We start from the raw sequence: 27774 nt of genomic DNA on the forward strand, positions 1-27774 counted from the left end.
TTATAGCAACCAGGCAATTTTATTAGAAGCAATACTGTAAGAAGACAACACTTCAAATCCTTTAGAGAGAGCTACCCATGTAGCAACGAACAGACTGCACACACACCTATAACTTAGAAGCTCCCAGTGTGGTGCCAAGGCAAAGGTGTGTCCAGAAAAAAACACAGTTTTAAAACACAAAATGCATTAGAACTTGTGTCTCCCATAAAAAGTGTCAACATATTCTGTCTTTTCAGATGAGGGGAGAAACCTGGGGGAGAAGTTGGATGTTACTATTCACCTCTCTATAATTCCAACAGCTCATATTGGCAAGGATGATTTTGCCAAATAAAGATGACACATCACTTTGTTCTTAAAAATCCCTCTGCTCAGAACATATCGCATCTAGGCTGGAAAAGGTTTATAGAAGATGTGTGGAGAGGACAGATTTTTTTATTTTATTTTTTTAATGCCAGGAAGTCTACACAAAAAGTCCACATTTTCTGTTTTGAAAAGTTTCAGGACCAGACTTAATATTCGGTTTTGAAAGGATAATCCTTGTGGTTGACACACCTATGAAAAGAAAAGAGTTAAATCAGAAGTTTGGTTTTACTTATGCCAATGCCTATTTTTGGGGAACCAGGGCAAACTGGAAGCACGGAGAACCCTAAACTCTCAAAAAGTATCTATTTAGGCCAGTACAATTTGTGAACCAACAAGTAAAATGCTGCCTACTAGTCATACACCCAAGAAACCCCCAGTTTTTCCTGCCCCCCTAAAAGTGCAAAAAATGGGACTTGTTGAGCATCTGGAAAAACGCAAATTAGGAGGTGGGTCACAAGTTGTTAAGGCCTTGTCCAGCATCACCCCCAGCAGACACCAGCTGGCAGCATGAAAATACTTAGTACAGTGGTACCTTGGGTTAAGTACTTAATTTGTTCCGGAGGTCTGTACTTAACCTGAAACTGTTCTTAAACTGAAGCACCACTTTAGCTAATGGAGCCTCACGCTGCCGGAGCACGATTTCTGTTCTCATCCTGAAGCAAAGTTCTTAACCTGAGGTAATATTTCTGGGTTAGCGGAGTCTGTAACCTGAAGCGTATGTAACCTGAAGTGTATGTAACCCAAGGTACCACTGTACTATAATGGATGTACTTGCTGTACGAGGAAGAACGTCCACAGTTTTTTGTTTTTTAAATGATTTACAGCAGTGTCCAGAAATTGAACTTGAAATTTGAGTGCAAAATACTGAACCTTTAAAGTACGATAAGACAATTCCACAAAGTTTACTTTTGCTGGACATTTTTGAAATTTACAGCAATATCATCCATTTAAAAAAAAAACCTTAAGAAACCAGGACCATACTGTAGTCAGCAAACTAAACCTCAAAGCTCAAAGCAGAATGCTGAATGTTCACAATTGTGGAAGAAGCCACACGAAGAAAGTATGAAGAGAGAAACCATCTACACTTTAAATGAAGAAATATGGGGAAACAGCGGGCCAACCTTTTTCAACCCTTCTCTGCCTCTGGAACTGAGAAGCGATTCTTTGGCTACATTCTGATAAACCAGCTATCTCAAACAGCGGTGCTGTCACGGCAGGACTTTGGCACAAGACATCCAGGACTCCACTCAGCAGAATGAGAAGGAAGTCCCACCAGAGGCTGCAGGGATGGCTTCCTTTAACTTCTAAGCGAAGTTAAACATTCCCATCTAAAGCGGAAGATCCCCGAGACACTAAGAGGTCCGGACTGCACCACTGATGTAGCAATTAAAGCAGGCCTCGAGACTGCCCTGAGGGAAAGCTAATCAATAATGCTCCTAAAAGCGGCAGGTATGTCAACAGAAAGTGGTGGTGGGGATTCTGTGGTAAAGCTTACAGAAGGCCATCTTAATGAGAAAATGGCAAGAGCCTGTTTTAAAGGATTGGTTAAACACTCAGAGCTTCCAAACTACAGCAGAGTGTGACCAAGTCAGTAGTCATGCTTTCCAATGGTAAGGATAACGAACCTGTTTCACAGGTCAGGCAATTTTTAACTTTATGCTAATCATAACTGCCAGTTGTCAGAAATGATTAAATGATAACCTAACCGGCTTTTTTAGCCACTGGGTGAAAACTGATTTAATGTCCTCTAACAAAGGGCCAGTATTAGCCATAATCACTATTGGCAGATTTCTGGGTTATTTGTAGTAGATCAGCAAGAGATTGCAATTCCCAGTCCTCTATAGTGGTGGCTACAACTGAAAACATTCTGCCCCCACAGACTGCCCCACCTGCAAATTCAGATTCTGGAAAAGAACTCTGTGGGGGAGGAAACAGGAGCAGATTTTAGTGTCAAAGGGCCTGAAGACTTGGTTCTGGTACTGATCACGAATTCATGGGCTGAGGAAATGTTTAGAATAATCTTGTACCGGCAATCTTAATGCATGTCTGCATTATATCATATCTCACAAGCTTGATGTCTGCCCACCCCTGACTAGAACAGGCTGGTCTTCATCCCTGACCGCCCCAAATGAACTTTGTAAAAGAAGGTTGGCACAAATGCCTTTTAAAAAAATATAATTACTTTTATCATTCCCCCCCAAGAAGGTTGTTTCCCCAATCACCTTTTAACGATTTTGATTAAAAGCTCTTTTGATCTATTTAACCAATTTTCTAACTAAGCACTGCAGAACTGTTCTACACTGATCCTGGACATGAGAGTCCGACAATGCTGTTTATCAACCCTTTTCGATTTTTCAGAACCTGCTACTTACTGGCTAAATGCACATGCTCTCCAGTTCCTGTTGAAACTGAGAATGGTTTCTAGCTCCTGCTTAGTCAAGTCAAAGTCAAACACCTGGCAAGGAGAAAGAAAAAGCAAAATTTCCAATTCATGGCAGGTTCACAAGAATTGTGGAGGTTTACATCACTTGTTTTATGCATTATTTGCATTTGTAGCCTGCCTCTTCTTCCCAAGTGTTCAATGGAGTAAATAAGCAAAAGCAAGTGTCTTCCCATTTTACCTTCACTGAAATCTTAGCCAATGGCCCATCAAACCCAGCATCCTGTTCTCACAGTGGCCAATCAGATGCCTGTGGGAAACCTGGAAGCAGGAGAGCACTCCTCTCCTGAGTGGAATACAGAAGCATCGCTGCCTCCGAAAGTGACGTTGGTCGGGTTGAGAGATGCCCAAAGCAGCCTAGTAGAGTTGGCCTCTTTTACTGGTTTTGGGGTTGGCTCCAATGAGTTGGGGAGGGCATTTGGGGCCAACTCTGAAATGGGGTGAAAGGAGGCAGTGAAGTGGTTTGTACCCTTTCTGGGGGAATGAGCTTACAGCGGTGGCAGCAAGGACTCAGACAGATAATGATGATGATGATGATGATGATGATGATTATATTTATTTATACCCTGTCCATCTGGCTGGGTCTCCCCAGCCACCCTGGGCGGCTTCCAACAAAGTATTAAAATACAGGTCTGTTAAACATTAAAAGCTTCCCTAAACAGGGCTGCCTTCAGATGTCTTCTAAAAGTCTGGTAGTTGTTCTTCTCTTTGACATCTGGTGGGAGGGCGTTCCACAGGGCGGGTGCCACTACCAAGAAGGCCTTCTGCCTGGTTCCCTGGAACTTGGCTTCTTGCAGTGAAGGAACCACCAGAAGGCCCTCAGCGCTGGACCTAAGTGTCTGGGCAGAACAATGGGGGTGGAGACGCTCCTTCAGGTATGACATTCCCAGCGTGTGTGTGCGCGCGAGCAGATTTCCCAAGCGCAATTACCACCCCTCCCTCTCAGTTTATAGACTCTCCTCAACCTGAAACAACAGTTTCAGAAGAAGGAAACAGAATGACAGCCTTTGAGCTGTTGGTCTTTTTTGCTCATTGCTGTCTTCTTTTGGTCAGCACGGACTCTCTAGACTGTTTCTCAAACTTGGGTCTCCAGCTGTTGTTGAACTACAATTCCCATCATCCCTGACCACTGCTCCTGCTAGCTAGGAATGATGCGAGTTGTAGTCTTTTGCAGCTGTTTTGCCTGGATCTTAAAACTGGAGAAGTCAGGAACTGAACCTAAGCCCTAATGTGCTCTCCTGCTGAACCATCTGTCGGCAGATATACAGACCAAAAATAGATTATTCCCTTAATGGTAGCTGTAATTCATATGTTTATTTGCACCAGCCTTCCCCAACATGATGCCCTCCAGATGTTGATTGGGCCTATGGCCATAGATGTCAACTTTTCCCTTTTCCTGCAAGGAATCCTATTCGGAATAAAGGAATTTCCCTTAAAAAAGGGAAACGTTGACAGCTATGCCTACGGCTGCCATAATCTCCGTTCACTAGGTAACTGGAGGGCACTTGTTTGGGGTGACATATGCCATGTAGGACCCAAACCGATCCTGGAGGGAGCTGATCTTACTTTCAATCTTACCTTGAAGTTTTCTTCAATACGTGCAGGAGTAACAGATTTGGGAATCACAACTGTATTTCTTTGGATATGAAAGCGGATCAGGACCTAATGATCAAGACAAAGCCAAACCAAGTAAGTCCCAAGTCACAAATACATTAAAAATTAGATTTGCCAGGGAAAACACACACCACATGTTCTTGAGCAAAATGGCACCCCTTTCTGCAAAGTCTGGCTTCAAGTCTTAAATTCCTGAATGGAGTTTAACTGCTGAGGGATCCAAGGGTTGTGGGTCTCCCTCAGTTTTCCTAGTACACATCTGTTGCCAGAAAGTTTGCATCCTTGAAATCCCCATGGCAAACGCTGGCTCCCTTGGCCTGAAAGTGAGATTAACACCGCACCCCATAGTCACCTTTGACTGGACTTAACTATCCAGGGGTCCTTTTTTTTTTTTTTTACCTAATGGCAAGGAGTGACCTCCCCCTTAACCTAGTATCTACAACTGCTAACATTTTAAATCCCCATTTCAAGTAGGAGCACTGAAGAAATGAGTTTTTGATCACCACAATTTAACCTTGTGTATATTCAATAGGAGGGGATCTAGACATTGCTGAACACAAGAAGCCATCATGATTTGTGCATCTGATCTAATCCCATCTTCCTGCCAAGTTATCAGGCAGGTATTTCTCAGGTCTGCTTTCTGCCCACTGCCTTCTGAAAACCTCCTCTTTTTGCCAGTCCACTAGGTTCTTTGCTTATGCACTCGATTCAACACATAAATCAAACACACCTGAGCTGCAGTTTTCTTGTGCTTAGCAGCTATCTCTTTGATCTTGGGGTCGTCCAGGAGAGAGGGGTCCTCTGGCTTGGCCCTAGGAAAAGAAACAAAAGCCAAAGGGTAATGAATGCTACTAAGATAACTCACGTTTAAAAAAAACAGAAAGGCTGATCAGATGCAGAGGAATAACAACAACAACAATTTATTAATACCCCACTTATCTGGTTGGGTTCCCCCAAAGCTTCTGCACCTTTTAACAGGGAATTTCAATTAGGACTTTTGTTCTCTACACTATTAAAAGTACCATCTGCAAAACAGGAATAAAGCTCACCCTACCGGGCTGTTACAAGCACATAATGCATGTGAATAGCACCATCTTTGAGTAGATGAAGGTGCTAAGCAAATGCTAAGTGTAATTATGAAGCACAATTATGCATGCAGTAGCCATACAAATAAATGAATAGGCAGATTTGCTGTATTTACTTCCATCAGTGGGTCTGGTGGCCAAGAAGGCAGTTTCTGCACATGATATAAAGGGAAGTGAGGGACAGATGGCGCTCATCAACCTGGGAAGGTAGCCCAACTAAGAGAAGGAAAACTCTGGTCCTAAACCTCCACTGCCTTGTGGGATATCTTCAAGAGAAGAAAAGGCTAAGGAGTAAACCCTAAACAAATCCGGAAGGGGATCCCTAAGACAGTTGGATGGCACCTTGTACGCCTCCTTCTGGCAACTCCTGCAGCCAAGCTGGTCCCAAACGTATTGCTCTGCTTTCCTTTGGACCACATCAGCGAGGCTGAGAGGGGGGTCTTGTCGTCTGGGCATCCCAGGACCTCCATACCCACTGCCCAGGCTTGCGCCCCAGGGAGGTCACTTCAGTGCTGCTAACACAGTGGTTTGGCTTTACCCCTGGAGGCACACCCCATTGTCTCCTGAGACAGACAGATGCCAACAACACAACTTTCATCATAGTGGATAGCTTCAAATACAAATGCTTAATATATTTGGGGCTGTTGGACCCGGGTTAGTTATCCCTTAGCCCACTTTCATTACCCATTTACTCACTAAGATGTGGAGCTCCAAGCTCATGGCACATTTAGCTAAGCACTAAAAGACAACCAAACATTCTTACCATGGTCTGTCAGGGGAGCCGAGGGGGCTATACGCTGTGACAGCGATCCCTTTGGACTGACAGTAACTGATCAGTTTTTCCTGGGTAAGATACGGATGGCACTCAATCTGTAAACATAGAAGAAAACAATTTGCATTATTTGCATTCATCATTTATTTATTTATTTCATTAAAAAAATATTCACTGCTTGTTTGTTAAAAAAGAAAAGGGCAGGCTGCAATAAAAACAAAACAATATAGAAGTTTAAGATTTGCATTCAGAGATCAACTATGCATATAATAGGAAGTTTCTTGGCAGGTTTCCTGAACAGCTACTGGCAGTTGAACAGGCAAGCCATAATTTATCTGCAAACATAGTTTGGCCTCTTTAGAAAACCACATGGTAGGTTTTACTTTTTTCCCCAATGCCACAATCTGTGGTTGCTGCACTCTTGATTCTCCCCATATAGGCTTTTCTTGGACTGCAGCACTTATTTCATAGTTGGTGTGATTTTCACAGGGCACTCATAATGTTCCCGTTTAATAGAAGACTACCAGCTTTCCCCAATGATTTCCTCCTTCTCCAGCAGCACCTTCAAATGCCCAATTCAATTTCTCAACCACCCGAGCAAGACAGTTATGCTGGTCAAGGTTGAAGTAGAAGAACGAATTGTACAAAAACAAGGAATAAGAAATGGAATTAAGAAGGAGAAATGCAATTTCAAATAAACAAAGTAATCAAGCAAGCACCAACCACGGACACATCATTTTCTCCCATTGCTATCTCAGGTCAAGCTGGCTTTCAAGGTTTTTTGAGAACCCTGGAGAAACCATTTATCAAAGGCAGTGGCGGGATGTGCATATATACCAGGAACAACCGAGTTTTTCTTGCATCTTGTTCAACATTCTGTGGGGTGTGGAGAATTGTGATCACTCCAGTCTTTACTTATTGGGGCTTAGTCTTCCTGACCAGCCAAGAAGGGTGCTGAACTATACTGGATAGAGCTGCAAAGTTGCTGCGAGTTTTATTTCTGGATTCAACTGCTTTATTAAGTAGGCATAATGGCAACTTCCCAAAAAACTCATGCATGAGTTTTGCATGTATATTTTTTAATCAGTTCACAGCCAGGCCTGTAGGATACCATGTTCAGGCAGTATTCAGAAATTCAGCTTGTTTGAAGGAAGAAGCACACTGGTGAGGCTTCTGTGCAGACTTATGAATCTAGCAGAACACACAGACTATATTTAGGATGCAACAGGATCCCTGTGCATCCTTGTCTCTGTCACACGATACCTTGGTCTCAGTATGCACTGCTCTTTGGGGCTTAATTTCATGCTCACTTAGCATAAATAACATACCCACTCACTCCATTCCAACCATCCTTTTGTCCGCCCACCACAAAGCTAAGAGTTCAGATGCAAAATCTGAAAAGTTACCATTAAAAAAAACAAAAACGACTCCACAGGGGGAAGTTCAGACAATTATTTTGACTGAGCAATTTCCAACGGAGGGGAGGACACCATAGCAGGTGTTGATTCGTGGTAATTAATTCAGCCAGTTAATTTTCAGTGCCAGCTGAAAACCTCCTGCCTCCAAGCCTTTGAGGCTGGTAAGAGCGTAAAGCAAGGGACAAGCTCTTGCATACTTTAAGTCTCCATGATTTCTGATGGGGGAAAGTTTTGTGTGTTCTTAACTCTATCCTCAACGTCTTCATCTTTTTTTAAAAGTGTTGTGAGGCGCTTTTTTTTTGTTACAATCACGTGGCGTATAATTTTCATGAAATAAGTAAATAAATATAATCAACATGTTTCCCCAATCCCAGGCATGGTGCTGCAGGGAAACAGACTCAAATCTAAGTTCAGTTATGAAATGACACCTCATAGACATCGGCCAATTTCACAGGGCTGCTGTGAGATCAAAGATTCCAGCACTGGAAATGACTATGGACAAGATATGATGTGGAATAAGAAAAGCAGAATAGCCATAAATTCAGAATTTCCTTACAAGCACTGAAATCTGCCCATCTTCTTTTTTTAATTCCTGTGTCTTCTTGCTGCTGTGAAATGATCAACCCTTCATAATCCCCTAAAAAGCTTCTGTTTACATTGCTGGGCATCCTACCTGATTATTTGCAGGCTTGTACTTCAACCCGGGCTTGTTCAAGATTCTCTCAAGCTGATCGTGGTTGAAATTGGAAACTCCAATAGACTTCACCAATCCAGCATCCACCAGCTCCTCCATTGCCTGGGGGGTGGGTGGGTGGACAAATGAAGACCAAATATTACATAAACATGTTGCAAACATAAATCTGACTTTGGAAAGCTGTCACACTTTTGAGCCTGCTAAGCTCTCGTCTAATGAGATAACACCTTCAAAACTATCATATGCACCTCTCTGTGAACAGAAAGGGAATTTGGAAATGGGGAACTCCAGACCAAAAAACCAGTACAGTTATACCCTGGGTTAAAGTTGCTTCAGGTTGAGCATTTTCGGGTCGCGCTCCGTGGCGACCCAGAAGTAACGGAACATGTTACTTCCAGGTTTTGCCGCTCGTGCAGATGCTCAAAATGATGTCACGCGCATGCGCAGAAGCGGCAAATTGCGACCCGTGCATTCGCAGACATGGGTTGCTTTCTCTTCAGGATCCGGAACGGATCCCGTTCACATCCAGAGGTACCACTGTACCACATAGAAATAACTATTTGGTCAGGGAGGTGGGAGCACATGTGTGTGGTGGTGTTTGGGGATGACTACTCCCCACTGGTAGTGGCGGAGGAAGGGGGTCCGGTGGGGGCGGTTTACCCCGGGTGTCATCCGGGAGGGGGGTGACATTCGTTGTGCTGCCCACCCGCGACTCCCAAGCCTACCCTGAGCCGTTGGGGGAAGGCGGGGAGCTGCGCCGCTGTGCCGGTGGCCTTCCCCCTTCGTTTTGACAGCTTGGGAGTTGGGGGAGTCTTGGGAGTCACAGGTGGGCGGTGCGCCATTGCCCTGCACTCCCGGCTGGAGGAGGCAGGCAGGGGAGAGGACGGGAAGGAGCCAAGTGAGCAAACAATGGAGGGGGGTAGGAAGGGGAAAGGAAGGAAGTGGGATCGGTGGGTGCGCCTTTCATTCTGCCTGGAAGATGAGTACCTACAGCTGGACTATCAAGTGGATTTAAAGGGTCACTTTGGGGGCGGCGCTGCAAACGCAGAAGAGATCTTGCAATAGACCTACTGGATTTAATAACGCTCCTAAGTGAAGGCATGCCTATATCTGACTGAAGCCGCCCAAAGGTTAATATTTTCTATATTCAAGGCAGATTAATTCCCTAAGCACAAGGGGCGTGTACTGAAAATTGGAATTTCATACTCCCTTGTAAGAAATTGCAGCACTACAGAACCACGGCTGGCTGCACCATTTTAACATGTGATCTCTCTCTCTCTCTCTCTCTCTCTCTCTCTCTCTCTCTCACACACACACACACACACACACACAGAGAGAGAGAGAGAGAGAGAGAGAGAGAGACAAGAACACAGTTTATGGGGCAAGTTTAGACATGTGTTGGGGACCTGGAAGGAGAGAAACAAAAGCTCCCTCAACTCAGGACCCAAACCCTGGAACGCACAGGAGAGATGGGGTGTGAGGGAAGCAATGGATGCAGCCGGCATTTAAAAAGGGAATAAAATAGTTGCTGTCCTTCTCTCTATCTGGGCTGGCTCCCTGCCTGTTACGTTACATGTGGGGAAACCCACGTGGGGTTCCTCTCTGTGTAAAGTCTTCAAGCTGTGTAGGGCGGCTGAGTGGAACGAAGCATGCAGACTCCGGAGGCCCCCTGGTGCGCCCCACTCTAGCCCCTATGGGCAGCTCACCCCACCCCTGGCCACGCTGCCCCAGGCGCCTGAGCAGCTTCCTCTGGTGATGCCCACTGGTTCTGTTGCACATGGCATCTAGTCTGGCATGGCCACAACGGTGAAGGAGAACTCAGTACATATTTTTAAGTAAATTTGCTTTCACACATAAATCTGCAAATATCCTACCAAAGTCAAGAGCAGGGCTGGGGAACCTTTTTCAGCCCAAGATCCACGCTCCTTTTTAAGGAACCTTCCAGGATGCAGGACCAGAAGCAAAAGTGGCCAGAGCACTGAATGAATATTAGCTTTGTACAGTAGGCTTGTTTCTACAAACTCCTCTCTCCATCTTCCATCCAGAGATGCAAAGAGGCACCATCAGAGTTCAACACATTCAAGTTGGGCAAAACCATGTGTAAAGGGAATTGGGGGTTGCTTGTGCGTAAGGGGGCTGCTGCTCTAGACAACGTTGTCTGGCTAAACCTTTCCCTGGCTGGACAGCCCTTTCTCCGTGGCTGTGTCAGTCTCTGGCAGAATCCGTCAGTGGGCGTTTCCTGAACTTCTTCCAACATAAAAGCTCTTTGACGCCAAGTCTCCGCCTAGCCTCCCTGCGCGGAAGTCTTCTGCGCAGAGTGGGCGTGGCCAGCGGAGGTCCTGGGCTCTCCCCGCTGGTCTCTGTGGAAGAGTCTTGGAGCCATCTCTCCGAAGTCCTTCCCTGCTCCCCTTTCTTCCTGGTGTCACGCCGATTTCCTTCCCCAAAGGAAGTGTTCTCTCTCTCCCTGCTGGTCCCTTCTCCTGCATCGTTGGGGAGTCTTACCTCCACTCTTGGCTCCGATGGCAGTTCCCTGACACCATGCAAGGAGAGTGCAGGCCAATGAGATAAGATGTGTGCCTGGCATAAGAAGAGTCCGGGGGCGGGCGGGGAACGGGACAGAAAAAGGGGCTTAGAGGGCCACATCTGGCTCCCTGGTTGAGGTTTGCAAACCCTAGTCAAGAGGGATCTTTCTATGGTATTTGCAACTATGCACAGCCAATTCCATGTAAAATCTTGAGCTTTACTTAGTGAAGAAGCCCTCCAAGGAACTGATATATAGCACAACTTAAGCCAACAGAAACTGCCATAAATAGCTGCAATCTATGCAAAAGGTGAATGCAAGAAATTGCACACAGAACAAAGAGAAACCTTTAACTGCAGCAGAACATACTTCCCAGGTGTCCTCAATCTTCGTGTTACCAGGTATTACCATGCCTGTTTCATCAGATGGGAAGAGGTCATCGCCAGCCTGTCAAATGCAAAGCAAGAACATAAGAGGGGTTTGCTTTTGAGTAGATGAGGCTGTCTTGTGCAGAGTCAGACAACTGGCTTTTCCCAGTCCCCAATATAATATTAATTAATAATAATAATAATAATAATAATAATAATAATAATAATAATAATTTTTATTTATATCCCGCCCTCCCCAGCCGAAGCCAGGCTCAGAGCGACTAACAACAGTAAAATGATAAAACATTCTAAAATCATTTCATTCTAAAATTAATTCAAATCAGATTAATGGCAACCATTGGGCTAGAGTTCTGTGAGGATTGCCAAAGGAGGGGGTCAGGCTGTGCCTTGGCCAAAGGCCTGGTGGAACAGCTCTGTCTTGCAGGACTTGTGGAAAGATGTCAAGTCCCGCAGGGCCCTAGTCTCTTGTGACAGAGCGTTCCACCAGATCAGAGCCACAGGCGAAAAAGCCCTGGCTCTGGTTGAGGCCAGCCTAACCTCTCTGTGGCCTGGGACCTCCAAGATGTTTTTGTTTGAAGACTGTAAGGTCCTCCGTGGGACATACGAGAAGAGGTAGTCCCGCAGGTACGAGGGTCCTAGGCCTTATAGGACTTTGACAGGATGTGCCTGAAATTTAACTTAGGACCTTGTGAACAAAGGAATATGCTTTGTGCCAAGCCAGAACATATTCCTGCCTTACCTGGAGATGCCAGGTAACATTCTGCACACAAACCACATGCTCTGCTACTGAAATACAGCACCAGTGTAAAAGGGACGGTGTGGCATTTTCTTTGTACAATGGGGCAAAAAAAAACAGGCTCTCAAACAACACCACTGCTCAGCCAGACAACCAGATCAGCCAACCGCTTCAGTTATTTTTCTGAAAAACCAAAATTCTAGAAGGTAACTGGAGCAGTCTCTGTAGATTGTTCCTCTGTCGTAAGCATGCCTGGAGGTGCAAAGTATTCTGCACTAAAATACTCCTGGCAGAATCATCACAGCTCCCTGCTCCAGGATCTCAGAAGCTTGAGTGTCAAGCTCACAGCTTTTTCAGACACCAGTGCAATGAAAGAATACCAACCATATGCTCTTTTTTATACCTTTAGCCAGTGGTAAAGTGGTCCAGGGTCTTGGGTAGGTGGGGGGGGGTCAAAGACCCCTTACTATTTCTGTAGCGGGGTCTCCGTCTCCAGCATCCGAGAGTTGCCCAATCAGCATGAAAGGGAAGCAGCTTTTTGGCTACCATATTCTCCAAAGCTAAGCATTTAGGAACACTGAAAACAGGAGGTCTCCAGTTTCAAGACAAAGATGTGCAGGTTGTATTACGTACAGTGGAACTTCGTGGAAAGCACACTGTTATGCCTATCGACTTGGTTGCTCAAGAGCAAACAGGCAAGATCCCACACTGGTCTTTTCAAAGGCTTTATTCTTGGTGTAAAACATTTACAGTGCAGAGCGCCTCAATTCCATGTCTTGCTCAGTCACTAGCAGAATCTGAGAGTGGGCGGTCCTTAAACTTTCCCCAGCAGAGTAGTCTCTTGACCCCCAGCCAACGCCTCCCCTCTCTGCGTGAAAACCTACTGCGCAGGGAAGGCTTGGGTAAAGGGGGACCTCCCTCCCCCCCCGCTTTGCTCAGGCACGGTGTCTCGGCTCTCTCTTGCATCCTCCGAGCCCTGCATCTCTTCCCCACTAGAGGCGGGGCCTCCCTCCTCTGCTGAGGAAGTGCTGCTTCCCACGATCTTTGGAGGCTCTCTGTAATCCAGCTGCCCTTCCACCTCTCGCCTCTGAGCTGATGGCAGTTCCCTGACACAGACACACTCCGAAAGGAGGGATTAGAGAACTCCAAACCATTTGCCCATGTACACCCACAGAAAACAGTAGATCTAACTGAAACACATGGAGATCTGCACATCATAGAATCATAGAGTTGGAAGAGACCACAAGGGCCATCAACTCCAACCCCCTGCCAAGCAGGAAACACCATCAGAGCACTCCTGACATATGGTTGTCAAGCCTCTGCTTAAAGACCTCCAAAGAAGGAGACTCCACCACACTCCTCGGCAGCAAATTCCACTGTCGAACAGCTCTTACTGTCAGGAAGTTCTTCCTAATGTTTAGATAGAATCTTCTTTCTTGTAGTTTGGATCCATTGCTCCGTGTCCGCTTCTCTGGAGCAGCAGAAAACAACCTTTGTCCCTCCTCTATGTGACATCCTTTTATATATTTGAACATGGCTATCATATCACCCCTTAACCTCCTCTTCTCCAGGCTAAACATGCCCAGCTCCCTTAGCCGTTCCTCATCAGGCATCGTTTCCAGGCCTTTGACCATTTTGGTTGCCCTCCTCTGGACACGTTCCAGTTTGTCAGTGTCCTTCTTGAACTGTGGTGCCCAGAACTGGACACAGTACTCCAGGTGAGGTCTGACCAGAGCAGAATGCAGTGGCACTATTACTTCCCTTGATCTAGATGCTATACTCGTATTGATGCAGCCCAGAATTGCATTGGCTTTTTTAGCTGCCGCGTCACACTGTTGGCTCATGTCAAGTTTGTGGTCAACCAAGACTCCTAGATCCTTTTCACATGTACTGCTCTCAAGCCAGGTGTCACCCATCTTGTATTTGTGCCTCTCATATTTTTTTTGCCCAAGTGCAATACTTTACATTTCTCCCTGTTAAAATTCATCTTGTTTGTTTTGGCCCAGTTCTCTAATCTGTCAAGGTCGTTTTGAAGTGTGATCCTGTCCTCTGGGGTGTTAGCCACCCCTCCCAGTTTGGTGTCACCTGCAAATTTGATCAGGATGCCCTTGAGTCCATCATCCAAGTCGTTGATAAAGATGTTGAATAAGACCGGGCCCAAGACAGAACCCTGTGGCAGGATGAAGAGGAACCATTGATGAGCACCCTTTGGGTTCGGTCAGTAAGCCAGTTACAAATCCACTGAGTGGTAGCATAGTCAAGACCACATTTTACCAGCTTCTTTACAAGAATATCATCGGGCACCTTGTCAAATGCCTTGCTGAAATCAAGGTAGGCTACATCCACTGCGTTCCCTTCATCTACCAGGCTTGTAATTCTGTCAAAAAACGAGATCAGGTTAGTCTGACATGACTTATTTTTCAGAAATCCATGCTGACTATTGGTGATCACAGCATTCCTTTCTAGGTGCTCACAGACTGTTTGCTTAATGATCTGCTCCAGAATCTTCCCTGGTATTGATGTCAGACTGACAGGGCGGTAATTATTTGGGTCCTCTCTTTTCCCCTTTTTGAAAATAGGGACAACATTTGCCCTCCTCCAGTCTGCCGGGACTTCGCCTGTTCTCCAGGAATTCTCAAAGATGACTGCCAGTGGTTCTGAGATCACATCTGCCAGTTCTTTTAATACTCTTGGATGCAGTTCATCTGGTCCTGGAGACTTGAATACATCTTAAACTAGCCAAGTATTCTTGTACTATCTCCTTAGTTATTCTGGGCTGTGTTTCCTCTGCTGAATCATTTGCTCCAAATTCTTCAGGTCGGGCATTGTTTTCTTTATCGGAGAAGACTGAGGCAAAGAAGGCATTGAGGAGTTCAGCCCTTTCTGTGTCCCCTGTTTGCATTTCACCATCTTCTCCTCTGAGTGACCCCACTGTTTCTTTGTTCTTCCTTTTGCTACGAACATACCCATAAAAGCCTTTTTTGTTGCTTTTAACCTCTCTAGCAAGCCTGAGTTCATTCTGTGCTTTAGCTTTTCTGACTTTGTGTCTACACGTGCTGGCTATTTGTTTGAATTCCTCTTTGGTGGTTTCCCCCCTTTTCCATTTTTTGTACACATCCTTTTTTAATCTTAACTCAGTTAAAAGTTCTTTAGATAGCCACCCTGGCTTCTTTAGGCACCTTCCATGTTTCCGTCTCATTGGTATTGCCTGAAGTTGTGCTTTTACTATCTCCCTCTTAACAAACTCCCAGCCATCATGAACTCCCTTTCCTTTTAGTATTACTGTCCATGGGATCTCACCCAGCACTTCCCTAAGTTTTATGAAGTCGGCTTTCTTAAAGTCAAGAAATTGAGTCCTAGTATGCTTGGCTGCTCCTTTCCGCTGTATAGTAAACTTCAGAAGAGCATGATCACTCGCGCCTAATGATCCTTCCACTTCTACCCCACTAACCAGGTCATCAACATTGGTTAGGACCAGATCTAAAATGGCTGTTCCTCTTGTTGCTTCTCCCACTTTCTGGACAATGAAGTTGTCTGCAAGGCCAGTGAGGAATCTGTTTGACCTTATGCTCTTGGCTGAGTTTGACATCCAACAAATATCCGGGTAATTGAAGCCCCCATTACTACTATCTCCCTTCCTTTTGCATGCTTGGCCATCTGTTCCAGGAAGGCATCATCTATGTCCTCCGTTTGGCTTGGGGATCTATAGTAAATTCCCACAATGAGGTCACTGTTATTCTTCTCTCCCTTAATTTTGACCCAAATGCTCTCACTTTGGCTTTGAGGTTCTAAATCTTGGATCTCTTCACAGGTATACACATCCCTGACATATAACGCCACTCCTCCTCCTTTCTTGTCTGGTCTGTTTCTCTGAAATAGATTGTATCCCTCCATTATTACATTCCAATCGTGGGACTTATTCCACCAGGTTTCAGTGATGCCTATTATGTCATATTTAGTTTGCTGTACCAAGAGCTCAAGCTCATCTTGTTTATTTCCCATGCTTTGCGCATTAGTGTACAGATATTGAAGTCCATTAATCATTCCCCCGTGTCTCTTATTTAAGGATTTTTTCCTCCCACCACTAGATCTGCGTGCTGTTTGCTCCATTTGGTCTATGACATTTGGATGATCATCTTCATCAATTGATAGACTCCTACCTTCAGGAGCACTGTCTCCCTCCCCCACATTAGTCAGTTTAAAGCCCTCCTGATGAGGTTTCTGAGATTTTTGGCAAAAACATTCCTCCCAACCGTTGTGAGGTGCAGCCCATCGCTTGCCAGAAGTCCATCTTTAAGAAACTGCAGTCCATGATCTAAGAATCCAAACCGTTCCTGATTGTTGTAATGCATCCCTAATCATTGTTGTATAATTGTTGGATTATTAGAAGCGGCGTGGCTGTGACCCTACATTTTTGGATTTGCCCCTATACTTCTGCCTTTAGCACTTTTACACACCTGCCTTTAGCAGAAGTGGCCAGAGGTTTCCAAATGTTGCTCTACCACTATAAAGACTTTGTGAGGTGCAGCCATCAAGGGAAGGAAATGCGGTCTGCGTGAGAGCTTCTCCCTTCAAGTTGCAAGGATGCCAGATGCCTGACCCACCATAACTGGGGAGCAGGGCCTTTAGTGCAGCTGCCCCAGTTTTGGGGAGCAGCATCCCTGCAACAATACAACTGGTGTCCACTATCTGGAAACAACTGAAAATGGCTGCGTTCAGACCAGCTTTCTCAGCTCAATGAACAGGTTTCTGCCATGGGTCCCTACTTTTTATTCTTTTGATTTATATGATGTAATTTGCAGTGTTGTTTTCAGCCGTTTTGATTTATTTGTGTGTGTTGCCTAGAGGTAAGGATAGAAACTGAAAGACAGACAGACAGACAGACAAACAAACAAGAATACCTTGAATCCCACAGGCCAGTGAATAAGGTAGAGGTCTAGGTACTCCAGCTTCAAGGCTTTAAGAGTTGCTTTACAGGCACCCTTCACCAAGGCTTTCTCGTGGAATGTGCACCACAGCTGGGAGAGGGGTGGGAAGAGGAAGAATAGCAAGAACACAGGTTAATTCACCAGATTACTTCTATTCCACTATGCTTTTTTCTTTTTAAAATAATATTTTATGAAAGCTTTTTCATAATACAATAGGATAAAAGAAACTAATCTAGATAAAAACAAATGGGGGGGAGGGAACAAAGAGTTCTCTTTCAAAAACCCTTGTCTCAAACAGAAAGTGTGGCCCCTCCCAGCTCTCAAGTGGGGACTTTCATAGAATCGTGCAATTGCAGAGTTGGAAAGGACCCCGAGGATCTTTTCTTTCTTCACCCAGTCTCTCATCCTTTGAGAAGTCTCTTCTTCTCTGCCTCTCACTCAGAGCTCCTTCCACCACAATGTTATCCCCCCCCCCCCCCGAAGAAAATAGGTCTATCACATGAACTGATGGAAATGGCTCCATTAATCTGGCAATCTTGCAGGGCTGGGAAAGCAGTGGCCCTCCAGAGGTGACTAGAATGCAACTCCTACCATCCCTTAGCACTGAGCACACAACGGTTCCTTCACAACACAAAATTCACTCCTGGTTTCCCCTAGTTCCTTTATTTCAGCAACCTAGTCTTTTTTTATGGTGGTTGTGGAGTTGTGGCTATTGTTGAACAACTAAGAGTCAGAAATTCTTGGTAATGCCCTGCACATCGCTCAGAGATCGATCAACAGAACCTGATCCACCTTCTGTTCACCTCTGCTCTAAAGGATTGGACTTTCAGCTTGGGGTGGGGGGTTATTAAAGGTAAAGGGACCCCTGACCATTAGGACCAGTAGTCATGGCCGACTCTGGGGTTGCGGCGCTCATCTCGCTTTATTGGTCGAGGGAGCCGGCGTACATGTGGCCAGCATGACTAAGCCGCTTCTGGCGAACCAGAGCAGTGCACTGAAACGCCGTTTACCTTCCCGCCGGAGCGATACCTATTTATCTACTTGCACTTTGACGTGCTTTCGAACTGCTAGGTTGGCAGGAGCAGGGACCAAGCAACAGGAGCTCACTCCATTGCGGGGATTCGAACCGCCGACCTTCTGATTGGCAAGTCCTAGGCTCTGTGGTTTAACCCACAGCGCCACCCGTGTCCCTTGGGGGGTTATTAGACCTAAGCTTTATCTTTGGAAGCCCAACCATCTTTCATCAGCTGGGGCTGGCATACTGGCTCTGGTCTCTCCTAGCCTGGCCAGTTACTCACATCCATGATAACGTCCCTCCCTGCTACACTTCCTTGGATGGCCATCTGTCACGGAGGCTTTAGTTGAGATTACTGTACTGTGGGGGTTTGACCTAGATGATCCTTGGGGTCTCTTCCAACTCTACAGTTCTACGATTCCATGAAAACATAGGTTACAACCTGGACTGTGTGTATGGGATAAATCTCACCGGTCCTGAACAAACGGCACTGATTCCTCGTCTATTCCCAAACCAAATGCTAGGTGCTTGCCTTAACATTCAAAGCCCTAAATAGCTTATGATCAGGATAACTCAGGAAGCACCTCCTCTCGCTGGAACCTGCCAAGGTAAGAAGCTCCCCTGAGGATATGTCATATATGCATTGTCCATTAAATATCTGGAAAGTGGCCCATTGGGCCCTTCTCTCTGGGGACAGTCAGCATCAAGCAAAAAAGAAAGTTTAGGAGTACATTACAAACCTTGTTGCAACCCACTTTTCAAAGCCCAGCAGGTGGGAAAGTGGGGTATAAATGTATATACCTTACTGACAATGAAAAGGTCCTCACGCTTTACAACACCGGCCTTGATTTTCTCCTGGATTCCGCTGCCAACCTCTTCTTCGTTTTGGTACACATAGGCACAGTCTATGTGGCGATATCCCACATCAATGGCTTTCTTCACAGCCTCTGCTACTTTCCCTGGTGGGGACTGAACAACAGAGAAATCCTGTTCAAGCATCCCATTAACTTACTACACCTTCCTCTTTGCTCCACAATCCTGTATGTATGTCAATACTCTGGGCCTAGCACAGACATAATACTTAAAACATGAGCAGCAGCCACCATGGTTGGTCACCATAGACTTGGTAAAGATCCTAAACCAGAGGTGGGAAACCTTTTTATTTTGCCATGGTGGGCCAGATCTGACTTAGTATAAAGACAGCTCCTTGCGTTCTACCTTTCTTCTGCAGGCAAATTACAAAGCAGCCTTGTCCTGCTCGCAGAATCTTATATTCGCATCAAAGGCTAATATTGGGAGCAAGTGGGATAGTTTGAGTGAGTGGCAGACAAAAGCAATGGAAGCAGGTAATGTGCATTGGGCAAAGACATCTCTGGCGTGTTCAGCAATGTAAAAAATGGAACTTGAAACACACACGCATGTGTATGAGGGAGAAGAAATGACTTCGCTGCCCCTTTAAGCTGCTAACGTGTAAATAGTCATTATCACCATCATTTTCTTTATATACAGTGGTACCTCGGGTTATATACGCTTCAGGTTACATACGCTTCAGGTTACAGACTCCGCTAACCCAGAAATAGTACCTCAGGTTAAGAACTTTGCTTCAGGATGAGAACAGAAATCGTGCAGCGGCGGCGCAGCAGCAGCGGGAGGTCCCATTAGCTAAAGTGGTGCTTCAGGTTAAGAACAGTTTCAGGTTAAGAACGGACCTCCAGAATGAATTAAGTACGTAACCAGAGGTACCACTGTAATACAATTTTCTACATATTCAGCTGTGCTCAAAGCGGCTCACATAAAAAGCAGTCTAAATACTACAGTGGCTATATAATAAAAGGTATAATATCACTACAATATAACACTTAAAAAAACCCGTACCAACGGTTAACAGTTCATTTAACAAACCTGAAAAGGCAAGCGAGCGTATAGCTTATCAATTTTACAGTCGTCTTAGTCGTGTTCGACTGTCCGTGACCCCATGAAGCAGAGCATGCCTTGGAAACTCTTGCTTTCTTCTCAAAGCTTCTCGTTTTTTATGTCCATGGAGTTTTCTTAGCAAAATATTGGAGTGGTTTGCAGCTTATCAATAGGCACAACTGAAAATACTTAGCATCATAATGTTGGATTGGGACCATGAGGGTCATCTAGTCCCAACCGCCTGCAATGAAGGAATATTTTGCCCAATATGGGGCTCAAACCCACAGCCCTGAGATTAAGAGTCTCATGCTCTACCGACTGAGCCATCTCAGTTACTAGTGTCATCAGTTTTGGGGCAGCTGTTGGATGTAACATTACTGGATATGCTTTTATCTGTGCCCCAGGCAATGAACGTAATCAAAATGGCATTCGGCTGCCCCAATTATATTTTCAGGCGTGTGCTTTTCTTTCCTCCCTCAGATGCAAGGCACGTCACAGGAAGACTTGGGAGCCTGTGAGAAGTCCAGACCCTCAAGGGCTTGCTGGAACTAGTAGACCAGGAGATGGTCTGGCTATCCCTCAAAGCATCTAGCAAAATAGCAAATGGCAAATAAATTTGTAGGCCCGTTTAATTAAGGATGTCTAGACGCCACCAATATTAAAGGCCAAAGGCTCCAGTGTTTATTAGATTGAAGAATTAGGAGAAGGGAATCTTGTTTGAGACAGATGGGTCCCTACAGCCCGAGATCCTGCTTGACTGACTCTGTGTCACTGCTAATCATCGGCAGAGTGAATTGCCCAACATTTATTAGATTGCACCGAGACCTCTAGCTTACTGAAAGGAACAAACTGCCAACAAAAGGTTGTGTATTGGGGTGGTGGGGAATAATTTTCAGGCTGAAACATTGACATATTGTCTATGTGGTGAACATAGAAAACTGGCAGTCTTCCAGTGAGCTGCAAGGCCAGTCCAAGGTATTAGTACTAGTGTACAAGGTCCTGAATGACTGGCGATCAAAGTACCTAGAAGAGCACCTCTCTCAAAATAATCTCTGGCCCAATGATTGGCAGGAAAGAGCCAGTCCATGCCACCGAGTGCTGCCAGGCTGGGGCAGCCCTCTGACACGGCCTTCCTGGTGGTGGTTCTCCGCTTGTGGAACAAAATTCCTGGCGAGGTGTGTCTGTCCCACTCTTTATTAACATTCAGGAGGAATTTAAATACATTCCTGTTCACCCATACATTTGATGAATGAAAGATAGTTTCTGGCACCTTGAAATTATTAATTATGAGGGTATGTGGCTATTTTTGAACACTTTTAGATGTTTTTATCTTTAATGTTTTTACTACTTTGTTGGCTCCTTTTCGAAGGAATGGCAGGAAATATATTTTAATAATAATCATGCAGCCACAGGGTGGGCCACACACGGAATTCATGTGTGGCAAGTGCACAGCCCCAGAACCTCTCTGGTTCTCATAAGCTTTCTTCTATTTATTTTTGTTGGCACTGACTGTTCCACACTAAATACAAGTTATTGTATATATTATTAGCAAACTTTGTTCTGAGGGCTGCTCCTTCTGCAGTTGAAGTGGCATTATCTACACACAAGAGGAAGGCAGCAACAGGCTACAAAATCTGCTTAGGTACAAAAGAATCTTAAGAAATAAAGATCTACAGGCAATCCAAAAAAACATTGTTCTTTCCACGGTTGTTTTTAATTAAAGTAACACATGCTTTTGAGAATTATCTGTAAGTTTTACTCATCTGCTCACTTAGGAAAGCATTTCTGGCTTTGCGTTTTCACACTATGCCCTCAGAATATTTAGAGGGATGCTACAGGAAAATTTGGTAGTACCAAATTTTTTGGTACCCAAGCAGCAGAAGATCTATACATTATGTACTATATTGCTCTCTGTATTCTGAACCAAGAACTAAGTTTATCCTTGATTTGCTAAGTAAGAGACGTGATGCGGCTGATCAAGTGATCACCTATTTGTTGTCTGGTTCCGACAAATTTGTGGAGGACAAATTTGTGAGGTTCGCAGTCGCTGCCCCAAAATTGAGGATAATGTGGACTGTAAAGATTTAATTGGGAATGGAATATAAAAAAACTATTAGTATCATGTTTGTGTGAGTGTATGTGATTGTGTTTTAATGCTATATTTATGTATATACTGTAAAGGACGTATATTCTTTTTTCCAGTGGTTGATATGACCATGATGGTCGAAACGACAACAAACAGTAAACACACTTCAGAAACAAAAATCCTTTTGGGTGGGGTGGGGTGGAGCAAAAACAGGTTCAGTCTGAGGAAGAGGTGCAAGAGAGAAAGCTTGCATCAGCCTGTCCATCAAGTTCTCAATAGAGGGTGTGTGGCTTGCTGCAGAGTCAAATGGAAGCTTCATTTAAAGTCTCCAGCACCCTTGGGAATGAAATCGCTCTTTGTTACCTTTCTAAGCACACCTCCTGAAAGGTAATGCAGTAGGGCTTGCGGGGGCCAAGAAGCAAATTAGCAAGGCCTGACTGGCAGGAAGCTATAGCTCCTGATTGCTCAGAGCTCTCAGAAGAAGCTTGTGAGGAAAAAATGGTTCCTGGAACCTCCAAGCAGCTCAGATAATAAAAAGTACTCAGTAGAGGTGAGCTTGCCCAGTGCAAAGCTCATCCTCTTCGCCAGCTTCCTTCAACCTGGGTCCTTCCAGATGTTTTGTGCCCAGGGCTGATGGGAGCTGCCGTCCAAAATATCTGGAGGACACCAGGATGGAGAAGGCTGAACTATGCTAAGCCTCTGATTAGCCAAAACAGACTGAACTGCAAGGCTGGCTTCCAGAAATTTACCAGCACGTTATGTCTTTTTGTCCCCTGAGAACATCATCCTTTTAAGTCGACCCTTAGGATTATCTTCAAACTACTGGAAAAGAAAAACAAGCAAACCAACAATGCCGTTTTCCACTTTTTCCTCATTAAAATAAAATGGCCCTCTACAAAACAGAAGTTGCTGCTGCTCCTTGTCAGAAAAGGAAGTTATTTCTCTACAACACAGATCTGGAATAAGATTAAAGACGCCCAAAGAGTACAACGTGTAAGCACACGCAGTTTCCTTGTTGCATTTTCTCTACAAACTTTGCCAGCTGCTTCTTCAGATCCCCCCCCCCACCGCCGTTTATCTTACTCGCTTCAAATTTAAGTGGTGCCTGCAGCTACACTTTGTGGTTGGGTTTTGCAGTTAAGAGTGTTGGACTAGGACCTGGGTTCAAATCCCCAATCTGCCATGAAACTCACTGGGTGAACTTGGTGGTCCATTCACATTCTCTCAGCCTAACCTTATGAGGATTAAATGGGGAGGAGAAGAAGAACCACATGTACTACCTTGAGCTCAGTGGAGAAGCAAAATGTGTATGTTATAATAAATAGATAGCTGCTTTTGTGAAGTGTTCCAATAGCCCATACCTTCCAGCATACTCTATTTCTACCCAGTTTTCTGTCCCCAACTCAGCATTTCATGGACACTGAGAACACTCTGTCCTCATTAAAAATCAATGATTACATTCGTCTTCCCAGGTGGTTCCCCATCCCCCTATCCCCTTAGGGATTTGTTCTTAAGCATTTTCTTTTTTAATTTCTGCAAATCTCTGGTTCTCCAATGTATTTTGATACCTCTGGCCCACTGAGCATGGGTAGGGCTGTTTTGGCTACATGAGCCAAGGCACTCGCCTCGGGACATCGAAATCCGAGGAAGCGATACTTGCAGCATCTCTCTTTCAAGCTGCAAAAACGCCTTCCCCTTTTAGGAAAAAAAATGTGTGTTTTCATTTTTTTAAGAAATAAAAATAAATGTTTTCTTACACAGCTTAAACCCTAAAAATGGCATTAGCAAAGCTTGGGAGACCAAAAGAAACTTCACTGTTTTTACAAATAGTCTCCTTCAGGCAGCCAATAAAATCTAGCAGGATAAGAACTTTCTCTGCCACTCCTTGAAAGAGACTCATTGAACTGAATAGAACTTCCAACTAAGCGTGCATAAAATAATTCTGCATTACTGCCAAAAATTTCCCCAGTGAAGCTTCTTTACCTTCAACTGCTGCACAATCTGCAAAAAATTCGGAAGGCAAATATTTCCCCCCAGCAGCCAGTGAAGACAAAAGCAATCTTCCTGCAGAATTTTTATGACACATATAAAACACTTAAGGGCCCAACAGGAAAAAAAAGAAGTTGGTAAATGTGCACTTCACCGCTATTAGTTCCATAGTGTTTTTTTGGGGGGAGGGGCTTACTGCCAAATTAGAGTTTAAGAGCAGCAGCCCTGGGCATTGGAGGTACATCAGAATTATTGGCATTAGAATTTTTTAATATATTTTTTAATGTTACGGTGGTAATGGAGGAAAACTGTGTTAGAAAGCAGTCTTAAACAAAGTTGAAATCAGTTACAGTATATAAAATAGGCCAAACCATTTCCAGAAACCCATTTTATAAACTAGTTTCACACTAACCCTGACCCATATTTTTTATTCCAGTAATGTCTCTGCCCCTCTCCCCACAAAACATATCCAGGCAGCACAGCACAAGTAATTTTATTCATGCAATTTACTAATCTTAACAATGGGCTTTCAAGGAAAGAGGAAGGAATGTTATATAACAGCTGCTTGCATTTCACAGAATAAGGAATTGTTCCGCTCTCTATACCACCAAAAAGACAAATTAAGCAAAATCTGCAAAATATATTAAAGGGGATACGGAGACCAGAACGTCCCGAGAGGCAGATCTGATCAAAGGCAAACCGGAAAAAGCAGAAATAAAGTAAAAACTGCAAAAGCAGCAAACGTGCACCCTATTTTTGGGCGTGCAAAACGAAGCGAAAGCGAAGCTTTTAGTTCCTTTGGATGCTGCCAGACGCAGTGGAAAGCTTTGTCCGAGGGGAGGAAAAAGATCGCCCAGCAAGCATGAACTGGGAGGTGGTGGGCAGATGGAAGATGCCATCGGCCTCAAGAGACCCGCTTATCATCCCTCTTTCTTGACGCGACAAACACCCACCTTCCAAGTGCCCAGGCCCAGAATGGGCATCTTCGCTTTGGTGCACAGCTCCACGTATTTGGCCATGATTTCCCGGGCGCCGAGGGGGGAGCGAAATGCCACGCTAGGCCGAGAAGCGAGCTGGAAGCGCAGCGCAGCCGCCTCCAAAGCAGGCGCATTTAATGGGCTCTAGCCACGCCCCGGCAGGCGCTCGTCGCCCAGAGGGGGCTGGAGGAAAAACGTCGGGACATTTCACGTTGGGGGGCTGCTCCCTCCTGCCAACAGGCCCGCGCCGCCTCGTTGTGCGCTGCGCAGCCCAGCGCCTTTTGATTCGGAAGGGAGCGCCGCTGATCCCGGTGAAAACAAGCGCGCGTAAAATTGCAGCGGGAGAAGTTGGAGAGGGGGGTGGTAAATGTGGCTTGCCGTTTATTAGATCCTCTTTGAGTGTTAGATCTGGGTTTTTTCGCGGCGATCGCAGGGAGGAGCAGCTTTACGCCTCCCTATCCAGCCGCCGCGCATCTTCCTTGCCCCAGATAGTCGGGCCGGCTGCCTATGAAAGGGACCCGACGCCGGCCCAAGCGGGGTCAGGCAAGCGCAGCTGCTTTGGGAAGAGGGAGGGAGTTGAGGGGGGGCGCGGGAGCTGGGCTTGATCTGGGCGAAGGAGTCGCGGCCTCAGCAGCAGCAGCCGGTTGGAAAGGATAAGGCGGAGCAGGCGCTTGCCCCGGGCGCGCAAAAAGGGAGGCTTAGGTGGCCGACAAAGGTCCGAATAGTTAAAGCTATGGTTTTCCCAGTAGTGATGTATGGAAGTGAGAGCTGGACCATAAAGAAGGCTGATCGCCGAAGAATTGATGCTTTTGAATTACGGTGCTGGAGGAGACTCTTGAGAGTCCCATGGACTGCAGGAAGATCAAACCTCTCCATTCTTAAGGAAATCAGCCCTGAGTGCTCACTGGAAGGACAGATCGTGAAGCTGAGGCTCCAATACTTTGGCCACCTCATGAGAAGAGAAGACTCCCTGGAAAAGACCCTGATGTTGGGAAAGATGGAGGGCACAAGGAGAAGGGAGGACAGAGGACGAGATGGTTGGACAGTGTTCTCGAAGCTACCAGCATGAGTTTGTGGGAGGCAGTGGAAGACAGGAGTGCCTGGCGTGCTCTGGTCCATGGGGTCACAAAGAGTTGGACACAACTAAAGTACTAAACAACAACAACAACAGGTGGTGAGGAGGTGCTCCTTGCGAAGGGAGCCGAAACAGAGTCAGGCCTGCCCGGGGATGTGGGGGACGCGGCCTGGCTCTCGCACGTCCTGAGGGAAGTGCCAGGCGAAGCAAGCCAGCTTCTTACAGTGGGACGGGTCCAGGAAGGAAAGCGGGGTCAGGGCCGCACCAAGGCATTTTGGCACCCGAGGCGAAGTACAACCAGGGGACAATGAGGGAGGGAAGATCTGCATCAGGAACAAGAAGAGAATAAAGATCTACATCGGGAATGGGGCGTGGGGGAGGCGAAATCAAATCAACCTTGCTGGATGGTTGGAGTGGGGATCAAGAGCCATGCGAGGAGGGAAAGGGCTTGTTTTGAATTACACTAGGCAGGTGCAGAGCCCAGGAGACCCCAGAGCGGTCCCTAGGGGTGAGAGGAGACTTAAACAGCAGAAATCCAAAGAGGCAACGCCTATCTGCAAGCCTCAACTATTTCCTGTTTTTGTTTGTTACAGCCAGGATCTCTAGCCTTGGGGGTGGGTGGGGGTGTACACTTCATTCTCCGTACGTATGAATGTAGGGTTAGTCTGCTAGGTAGGGAAGTATCTTCACTCCAACTGCTATTTTCCTCTTTTCCATTCCAGGTTTTAAATATTTTTAGGCAATAAAGCTTTGAACCTTCATTTTTGGCCTGGTTATTTGTCCTTATATTCCCTCTCAAAGGAAAACCCAATGTGTGGGGTGGCCTTTCATCCTGGTACGAATTCCTATGCCCCATAAATAACCCAGAGATGCAACTCCCTGGGACAGTTTATTGTTGTGCATTGTTTTTAAATTTAGTGTTGTATATTGTTTTAATTGTCTGTTTTAACCATATTTGCACAGCAGTTTTTAACGTTGTGAGTGTCCTCTATTTAAGAGGCTTCTACTCTGCAGCCTCTTATAGCTGTTTTATCTGCGAGTCTTTTAGTTCTTATGCTCTTACAGTTGTTTTAACTGTGTGTCTTTGTTGGTTTTTAGCTCTTATCTGTTTTAATTATTAGTTTTTTATCCATCCACTATCTGTGTTTAATCTTGTATTTTATTCGGATGTTTTATGCCTGTTTCCTTGTCCTCATTTGCCCTAACAATTATCGGCCAAAAAATCCTAACTGCTATTTTATCTATATGCTTTTTTAATCCTGGTCTGTGACCGTAATAAAGTTCAATATGTAGCCCAGAGATGCATTTTAAATAAAAGGGCACATTCTGCTCATGTAAAAACATGCTGATTCCCGGACCGTCCACAGGCCGGATTTAGAAGGCAATTGGGCCGGATCCGGCCCGAGCCTTAGTTTGCCTACCCATCTGTGTCCATGGCGCATCATCACCTTGACACACAGCAAGGCTGTTTTTTTAAAGTTCACTATCTAGTTCCACCCCAAATCTGTTGGCCATGACAAACTGGCTTTGGAGGACATGCATTTAAACTGCAAACCCCACCCCCCGTTTTTAAACCATGAAATGTATTCCTACTTGTTCATAAATAATCCCAAGGTCCTTCCATCATCTAGCCAAGGCAGTTAAAGAACAAGCTCAAAATTGATTTTAACCTCAAGGGGAAATTCTGCTCTGCTCAATGGCCTCATGGGAGATCACAAGCTTTCTTGTTTGATCTTCACCAGATAAATCCTATGTACC

The 27774-nt window shown here is 45.3% G+C and overlaps 1 protein-coding gene across 1 annotated transcript; it reads right to left on the minus strand.

Moving 5' to 3' along the window:
• On the minus strand, nt 1–26855 carry LOC310743048 (aldo-keto reductase family 1 member B1-like). The gene is made up of 10 exons (XM_083573133.1): nt 24918–26855; nt 18777–18944; nt 16934–17050; nt 11277–11354; nt 8366–8488; nt 6266–6372; nt 5148–5229; nt 4382–4465; nt 2736–2818; nt 1–552 (listed from the first exon to the last, which is right to left on the minus strand). Exons 1-10 carry the CDS (start codon nt 24981–24983, stop codon nt 510–512), a joined length of 951 nt encoding a protein of 316 aa, XP_083429259.1. The 5' UTR covers nt 24984–26855; the 3' UTR covers nt 1–509.
• Between the last annotated feature and the right edge of the window lie 919 nt (nt 26856–27774).

Source organism: Podarcis filfolensis (assembly GCF_964270895.1).
Source record: "Podarcis filfolensis genome assembly, chromosome: 10".
Classification (NCBI taxonomy): domain Eukaryota; kingdom Metazoa; phylum Chordata; class Lepidosauria; order Squamata; family Lacertidae; genus Podarcis; species Podarcis filfolensis.